The sequence below is a fragment of the Octodon degus genome, unplaced genomic scaffold (assembly GCF_000260255.1).
Source record: "Octodon degus isolate 3935 unplaced genomic scaffold, OctDeg1.0 scaffold00003, whole genome shotgun sequence".
Taxonomy (NCBI): domain Eukaryota; kingdom Metazoa; phylum Chordata; class Mammalia; order Rodentia; family Octodontidae; genus Octodon; species Octodon degus.
Window position 1 is genome coordinate 26,904,631 of NW_004524579.1, and position 9,299 is coordinate 26,913,929.

The following is a 9,299-nucleotide window of genomic DNA, read 5'->3' on the forward strand; positions in this document are numbered from 1 at the left end:
TATATATGAATTAACTCCCCCTGAGCTCCAGACCAGACTGGACAAAGTCAAGTGTTGCCAGCTCCAGAAGTACAATACATATTCTGTCATAAATGAATGTATGGATAAAAAATCACCACTGTGTCTTTTGGTCACTGTGGTTGCCTGACACGAAACATACTGTCTAAATGTCCTCTTTGTGAGCCATTACATTTGGTGTTGTAGTGGCAGGTTCTAACACAAAAAGTGTCCTGGGATCCTAGCAGCTGAGAAAGCTGTACCATGCAGTCTCATCTGTCTGTGATCTGAATCACATCATGGCTTCCACCAGGCTGCAAGGTGCCCCAGGTGACGTTCACCTAGGACTTGACACTCCCCATTCATCCTATAGCTGCTTTCAGCCCTCTCACTGAGACAGATTTCATAGTGCTTGTGGCTGGTCCTTGCTCCACCAACTTTATAATGGGCTTCCAACCTTGAAGCAAGGTAGCAATGAAGGAGAACTCTAGGATTGTACCAGTGGTTCTTAAGAATAGGATTCCAGAGAGGGACAACAAGGCAGTTAAAAGCTGCTCTATTTGTTTGAATTTGGGCCAGCTGATCCATTGAAATGAAAGGAGATTCAGGACTCAAGCCCCTTCAGTCTGTTAATTCAGTTCCTGGATAAATTCAAATGGATGGGTGATTCTGAAATCACACCCTTCCTACATATTAAGAAGACATGAAGAATTTGAATGGCTTCTAAAAGCTAATAACTGCAACAAACCTTATCTGTCCCCAGCTTTACAGGAGAACTTGTATTACTTTCAGAGAATATGTGATTTTGGTAAATTTACCTTCCTTAAATAAAAAGATGTGTCTCACTCCCCCCCCCAAAAAAAAATAAATAAATGTAAATCTTGTGTTTTCTGTTGTGTAAAAATGTATACTTACCACTGTTCTAAGTTGTTTAGTAACTAGTGGCTGTTTCTTGCTGTTTGCTAGATAAAATTCCTGTAACCCTCACCAGTTCCTGTCAGCAAAGTTAGCTTACAGAGATGAGTTGAAGGAAACTAAATGGGCTTTAACTTCTTGTAACCTTGGGCTATGCAAGGCTGCCTGTAGGTACTCAGGTGCAAATTAACCAGGAACTGAAACAAAAGCCCCAGGAAATATAGTTTGAGTTGTGGTCCCAATCACTCTGAAAGCATTATTTTGTGTCAGACAATGAATTTGTTTACCACACTGAATGTGGTCATTCTATGAATTTGCTTATCAAACTCAAGTAGTTCCAGGTTTTAAAACTCCTTCCTGCTTCCTGGGCTGCCACCTTTCCGTCCTCTCCTATGTGAGAGCAGATGGGGGCCTTGAGCTCAGTAATAAACGGCTTTCCAAATTCCAATCTGGTTGATCTGGTTCCTATCCTGAGAAACCCATAACATTATGATCAACTTTTAGTTGGGTTTCCTATAGAGACAAGTTAACACATCTACATAAATCATAGAAACAGTACCAAACTTTTAAAATTATAGTGTTTTTCTACTTAAATTTTTTTTTTTTGGTGGAACCACGGATTGAATTCAGGCCCTTGCACTTGCCAGGCAAGCACTTATTCCACTGAGTCATCTCCCCAGCCCCTCTACTTAAAATATTATGTGGTTTAAAAATTTTTATGACAGGGGCCGGGAAGATGGCTCAGAGAATAAGCGCTTGCCTTGCAAGAACAAGGGCCTGAGTTCAATCCCCGGTTCTGCCCTGCCCCCCCACAAAAAAAAAATTCTTAGGGCATTTGTAAATCATGCTAAGGGACTAGGGAACTAGCTTAGCGGCCTAAGTGTCTGCCTGCCAAGTGCAAGGTCCAGAGTTCAAGCCCTGATACTGGAAAAAAAAAAATCACACTGTAAATCATGCTAAACTACAATAAGACTTCTGATTCTTTTTTCTTTTTTTGTAACTAGGAATGGCTTTTACAATTGAAATATTATTTCAGCTTTAAAAAGTTTGCCAAGTATGTGTTCATATTTACCACATCAACTAGAGACCAAACTCCTAAAGTGTACAGTTACAGGAGGTGGCTGTATTATGTCAGCCTGGCACTCTACCTCTAGAGTTTGGATCTGGGTCATCCCTCAAACGCCCATGTGTTAAAAGCTTGGAGCCCAGACCACTGCCCTACTGGAAGACAGTGGGATCTCTAGGAAGGTGAGCCGAGTGGGAGGAAGTTACGTTGCTGGGGCTTTCGCTTCCTGTCTCTCTTTGCTCCTCGCTGCCAGGGGGTGAACAGCCCTTTCCCACCATATACTCCTGTCATGATGTATTCATGGCCACAGGCCCATAGCCAAAGGGCCAGGGACTGAAACCTCTGAAACCATTAGCCAAAATAAACCTTTCTTCCCTTCACATTGATTAGCGTAGGTATTTTGTAACAGTGACGGAAAGCTGGCTAACAACTCCTTTGGTGGCATCTGGAGAAAACCAATTAACTGCACCTAAGTCCAAGAGGTCAATCTGCTTTTTAAAAGGCACTGAAATTCATCCCCAGTCAGACACCCTCAATTTCCAGAATATAGGTTGCGTTGACTCTTCACTTCTGGAGTCAAAGGATTCCTCAAATTACAAATTCATGAACTTGTATCTATTATTAACTTGTTCATCATGTCACATGACAAAGGAATTATATTTAGAAAATGATCATGGTAGACAACAGAGAGAACACTGCCCTTGCCCTACTAACCTGCATGACATTGCCTACAATGACACTGTCAATAGTTTCAGGTGGGACTTTGCCAGCAGACAGAGCAGCCTTGGCAGCAAACTCATTCAAATCAATGGCACTGTAGTCTTTCAGGAGACCTCCATAAGCTCCGAAGGGCGTTCGCTTGGCAGCAACAACAAACACACCTAATGAAAGAAGGGATTTGTAAGTGGGCACAGATCAGTCGAGATCTCTTAACATGCTTTAAATAATGTTACTGTGGAAGCTTACTGTAAAGAAGAATTTCCAGTTAATAGTCCCTTTTCACAACATCACTTTTGCTTGACTTTTCTTTACACTTTCCAAGTCTTGTTTCTAATTTCATTAGTTCTTCTTTTGGACATGAATGAACATGCTCTGATTTGGCCATAGACAATAATGAAAAACTCTATACAATAATGAGAAAAACTATGTGAAGGCCCCAGAAATGAACCAAAAGTAGGCAGGTATAAAGAACATTCGCTACTTGGAAGGAGGAATAGTACAGAATGAATGTCCCATTTATTTATGGAAAGCTAGCAGTCCATACTGCATGGATTGACTAGAACTATGAAATACAGACATAATGGCTTTAAGAATCAGGGAACGAAGTTCACAGTAACTATATGCACTGGAAAGTGATGAGAATCTGAAAAAGAGGAGCACCAAAGAGGAAGAGCATAAATTTTACATAAAACTGCCCAAACACATGACACTTGAACCAAGCATATGCGGATTAGATCACAAATATCTCAGCCAATGTACAAACCTTCACCTTGAATCTGAGGTGCTGCCTACCATAGGGAATGACCTAGTGTGTAGTATGGCTTCAGCCTGAATAGCTGCTTGCAAAAAATGAAGGCCTACCAGACAGTACATCAACAGTTTAAAGAACAAAACAGAATTCAGTTTCTAAAGTGTTCTATCTGTGAGCCTCCGAGATGGCTCAGTAGAATAAGCACTTCCCTGGCAAGCGCAAGGGTCTGAGTTCAATCCCCAGTTCCACTAATAAATAAATAGATAAAATGTTCAATCTGCTATGTCTCTAATACAGTGAAAAATTAACACATACAGAAGGAAACTAAAAAAATGTGACTCTCAAGAAAAAAAGAGTCAGAGACCAATTCAAGACCCCAATGATGTAATTAGCATGCAAGGACTTAAAAAAAACCAGCTATCTACTATACTTGTGCTCAAAGATATAAAAAAGAAAATATACACATGATAAAAGATAGACTATCTCAGCAAAGAAATAGAAACTAACATAGCCAAACACTGAAGTTATAAAACTTGAAAAAAAAGAATTCATTGGTTAAGTTACAACAGAATGAAAAGTAAAGAAGAGTGACTCTGAAGACTGACAAATAGATTATCTAATCCGAAGGGGGAGAAAAGAGACTGAAAACAAAACAAAATAAAGCAAGGGTAGAACAACAAATTTTGACAAAAGAACACAGGCAATTCACTGAAGAAATGATAGTTCAACCGATGGTGTTGGAAAAACTAGACATCTAGATTTAGGGATTTTTTTTTTTAAAGACAGTCTTACTATGTAGTGCAAGCTGGCCTCAAACTCAGGGAATCCTCCTGCCTCAGCCTCCCGAATGCTGGGATTACAGACATAAGCCACCATCCATTGGTGACATCTACATTTTTTTTTTGTTTGTTTGTTTTTTGTTTTTGTGGAACTGAGGATTGAACTCAGGCCCTTAAGCTTGCCAGGCAAGCGGTTATTCTACTGAGCCATCTCCCCAGCCCCAACATTTAAAAACATAGATTGTGTACTTCTCACAAAAATTAAAAACAGATCATATATTTAAATACAAATGTAAGGGGCCAGGGAGATAGCTCAGTAGAATAAGTGCTTGCCTGACAAGTACAAGGGCCTAAGTTCAATCCCTGGTACCACAAAAAAAAAAAAAAAAAAAGAAGTTACACAGACAGCAAGTAACCATATGATAAGATGCAGAACATCATACTATATCAGGGAATTGCAAATTGTAATAATGACCTGCCAATACACAATTATTTCAAAGACTAAACACTGACAACATCCAATGCTGGTATAGAGGTGGAGTACCAGGAACTTAGTGCTGGTAGAGAAGCAAAGCTGTACAGTACAACCCCTTTGGAAGACAGGCAGTTTCTTACAAAACTAAACATACTCTAACCATATGATTCACCAATTGTGCTTCTTTGCATGTACCTAATTAACCTCAGATCTGCACTAGACTGTTTAATCTTAACTGCCAAAACTTGAAGCAGCTAAGATGTTCTTTGATAATGGATAAGCAGACTAGGATGGATACCAGAAGTGGAATACTATTCAGCAATTAAAAAGAGCTATCAAGTCATAAAAAAAAGGAATCTTAAATGCATAGTCTTAAATGAAGGAAGTCAATTTGAAAAGCTATATATTGTATGATTCTTACTATATATCTGGAAAAGGCAAAGTCATAGAGGCAATAAATAAAAAGATGAGTGCTTGCCATGGGTTCAGAGGCAAGAAGATGTGAGTGTATGTAAGATATTGCCTTGTGCTTTCCTCTCAGCTTTTCTATAAACCTAAAATTGGCCTCAAAATAGTTCATTAATTAAAAAGGGAAGCTAGAAATGGGGGCACACACCCATAATCCCTGCACCTACGGAGACTGAGGCAGGAGAATCAGAAGTAACAGTTCTGCCTGAGCTAATTAGCAAGACAGTATCACCAAAAAAAAGCCGTGGATGCTGCTTAGTAGATGGCTGGCTGTGTTCCTTGGATCAATCTCTAGGCTATCTGGGAAAAAAAAAAAAAAAAAGACAGAAAAGAAAAATTCGGGAAAAAAACATGAGCAGAACACTTACAGTATTATAGGAGAGTAGAACAAAAAATAATTTGAAGCAATAATAAATGAAAATTCTACAAATTTGATAAGAGGTAAAAATTTATAGATTCATGCTTAGTGAATATAACAGAACAAATATCACACATGTTCCTATAATTTCACACAGAATTGTAAAACTTTTAAAACCCAAGGATGTGGGGCTGGAGAGATGGCTCAGTGGTCTAAAGCACCTACTTGGAACAAGCTTGATAAAGCACAGGGACCGCGGTTCGATCCCCCAGCACCACATGCCAGCCAGCCCCGCCCCCTGGTGGGCTCAGCTGGCTACACACACACACACACAAAAATAAATGTTAAAAATAAATAAATAAAACCCAAGGATGATAAAAATCTTAAATGCACCCTGAATAAATGGCATATTTATTGCCTGGTCATTTGAATCATTTCCATGTATGCAATATGTCATTTTTCATTGTGCTTGAAATGTGGCAAAATATCCTGAGGGGGACTAATGTCAATATGTCTTATACAGTAATAAACTTTAAAAAAGTTTAAACACCCACTATATATCTTCATCACATTTCATAATTTTATGTTTCTCCACAGTGTATCAGTTTCTCCCCCACATTTCATAATCCAAGAAAATATCTGTGAGGCAGAGCTAGTAGTGCTTATGATGAAGTACCTACTAGAGCACATATTGGAAAATAAGAAAAATTAAAACTTTCTCTTTATTTATAGCACTGCTTTTTACCTTGATGCTCCCAGGCTTAAATAAATACAATCATTCTGAATGGGAAAAAATGCTATTAAATATATGTTACGTATTTTTCTTTTTGTGGTAGACTCAGCCTGCCCTGGGGGCGGGGCTGGCACAGCCTGTGGTGCGGGGGATCGAAACTGCACTCCCTACACTTGCTGACACAGGTGCTTTAGACCACTAAGCTATCTTGCTCTCCCATATTAAACATATTTTAAAAAATAACTTGGGACATGCAGATACAAAGCTAAGATAATTTAAAGTTTGTTCTTGTTATTTCATAAAGCCCTTTATTTCACCACCATACCCATACTCATTTGATCTCATACCGACTTTATGTGGCCATTAACAGGTCTAAAATGTTAATTAACATTCGTTAACACCAAACTAAAATCTTGTTTACTAAAATTTTGTTTAAAAGATTCTGAAAATTCAGATGCCAAAGATTTCCAAGAACATATGATAGTGAAAAAACATTAACTCAGAAAGTCAAACAACCAAGTATACAGCTCAGCAGCACAAGACCTGCCTGGTGGGTGGAAGGAACTTCAACAGGCCTGGCAAGGCATGCTGACAGGACAAGACAGGAAAACAGTGGTAGGAGAGAAACAAGTACTTTGCCCTCGTTTCTAACAACATTGTCAGCATTTCTAACAGCAAGGCCACGTTAAATATTTCTTCATTTCTGGAGAGAAGCTGTAGCAAACAACCACCGATACTGCATCCTTTTCTGTTTCAGGAGTACGGTGATTTAGCACCCTCCACGGCATGCTTTGGAGGGGCGGCCTTGCAGAAACCTTTCCAGTAAATCTGAAGAGCAGTAAATCTAATCGTGTATTTGTCGGGTGACAATTTCCCACCCAGCAGTGGGGTTGGTACTAAAAAAAAAAAAATCTCCGGTACTGGCTTGTGACTGAAATCCGATCAGCTAATGACAATCCTTAGTAATGTTAAATAAGGTCCCTAGCTGGGCATGGTGGTACACATCTGTAACCCCAACACTTGGGAGGCAGAGGAAAGAGAATCTTGTGAGTTCGAAACCAGACTGAGCTAAAAGTGAGCCCCAAGGCCAGCCTGAACTGCACAACAACACTGTCAAAAAAAAAAAAAAAAAAAAAAAAAATCTCATTCGAACGTGTCCCTCTCCTTAACAGTAATCAGTCCTGTGCCCTGCTTTCCTACTACCACTTTGTATGCAACTTGGGAGAAACCCTACTCTGTAACAACCACTTTTTGAAACTCAAGGGCTTGAGTTCTAGTCACAGATAGCCACTGTGTACTGAAATTATTACAGATGATTTATTTTACACATTAGTGTCCTTACCCGTAAAGTAGCGAATGGGGGAAAAATGTGACCTCAAACATTAGTAAACTATATCACAAATTTATAAATTTCCTATTTCTTTTAATACAGGTGCTCATGTATATTTTTTCCCCTTATTAGGTTCAGTTTTCACAAAATGTTCAAAGGAGCCTGGGCAAAGCTAACAATTATTGGTAAAATATTAATGTGAGAAATTAGTAAGAATATTATTTTTTTAAAAAGACAGCTCATTACAAAGGCAGCTTCTAAAAAAAACTGGGTTTCCTGAACACATTAAAAAATGCTCCTTTCTGAAGTAAATGTAATTAAGTTATGAATTGAGAAGGGAACTGGTAAGTGAAATCTATATTGTAGACAACTGGAGACACTGTATTTTGTGGTAGAGTATTTACTTAGCGATTGATTTATTCACATGCCATGCTCTGCTCTTGGGACTTCCCCTAACCAACGCTTTACCTCTACTTCAAGGCTTCAAGGCATCAAACATTTGGCCTAAAACTGAATTATGAATCTCCTGTTCCAACTTATCTTCCCTTAGTTTTCCTCACTCCTTAAATGGTAGCATCAAGAATTAGCCAGAAATCTTTCACGTCTATTTCCTTCTCTTTACCCACCACCCAGTTCATCACCTAGTTCTACCAACCGCACCTGCAAATCTGTCAAATCATCCTCCCCTTTTACCACTCCATCAACCCCAGGTAGTCAACCCCACCAATTGCTGTTGCCTTGGACTTCGAAAAAAATCCTGCAACCGTCTTTTCATTGTCTAGACCCTGCAAGAAATCAGAGTAGAAACCAGACAGTGTCATTCCCCAACTTTAAATCCTTGTTTTCCCTTCCACTGGATTTACAGTAAAATGCCATGTTCTTCAGAGCCCACTAATTCTTAGGCCATCAAAACATTCGGTTCTTCGATCCTGGGAAAAAGCCCTTCCTTATCTCAGGCCTTGATATGTTTCCTAGTGAATATTCCTCCATTGACTCTGACCACCTGTCATAACACGAAGTTTATATGATATTTAAAAAACAAGTCACAGTCTGTGGTCGCTCCAACGAAAGGCAGGCAGGTAGTATTCCAACAGGCCTTTCGCGCAGAAGCCCATCACGCTGTCCCTCACTCCTCCCAAGGCTGGGCTCCTCCGAACACCTACTGTGCCCCACGCTTCCCGTGAGTTTGGGGACTCCCTGGGAGCCGAGCTTGAAGCCCGGGTTCACTATTATGCGACTTCCAAGGTCAGTACAAGCTAACCTTGGTCTCCACCCACTCAATCCACAGAAAATGACACAAACATCCTTGTCGCTAGCATTTTCCAAGCGCGCTCTCTCATGCAAACGATCTTAAGTCTCTCCCAGGGCCGCAGAGACCGAACTTCTCGCAGGACCGCTGACTATCCCCGGGGTCCGAAAGCGGAAGGCTGGCTTGGGGGTGCGACCAGACCCGAGGGGTGAGGAGGGGGCCGCGCTCACCTCGGAGCAGGGCCATGCTCGCAACTCGGACCCGCGGAGAAGACCACTCGTTTTTGCAAAGCCTGGGGTTTAGAAGTCTGCCGGTTCAGGCACGCCCTAAAATCGGGGGTGCTCGCGCCCGCGGCGCCACGCCCCTGCCCTTTCACCCACTTCCAGCTCGCTCCGAGCCGGCCCCGCCCCGGCCCGCCCCAGGAGCCTCGCGCCGTTTTCTCCGTCCCGTGAGAACCT

At 40.8% G+C, this 9,299-nt stretch overlaps 1 protein-coding gene across 2 annotated transcripts in view; it reads right to left on the bottom strand.

Moving 5' to 3' along the window:
• Acaa2 (acetyl-CoA acyltransferase 2) overlaps positions 1-9,187 on the bottom strand; it is a 33,667-nt gene extending 24,480 nt beyond the window's left edge. Inside the window, exons 1-3 of one of the 2 annotated variants that reach the window (XM_023714801.1) lie at positions 9,072-9,187; positions 5,320-5,471; positions 2,693-2,859 (exon numbers count right to left, since the gene is read on the bottom strand). In XM_023714801.1, the coding sequence (XP_023570569.1) occupies positions 2,693-2,859; positions 5,320-5,323 (171 nt within the window). In that variant the 5' untranslated portion in view covers positions 5,324-5,471; positions 9,072-9,187. The remainder of the gene's footprint in view (positions 1-2,692; positions 2,860-5,319; positions 5,472-9,071) is intronic. The other variant, XM_004623724.2, reaches the window with a different exon arrangement.
• Between the last annotated feature and the right edge of the window lie 112 nt (positions 9,188-9,299).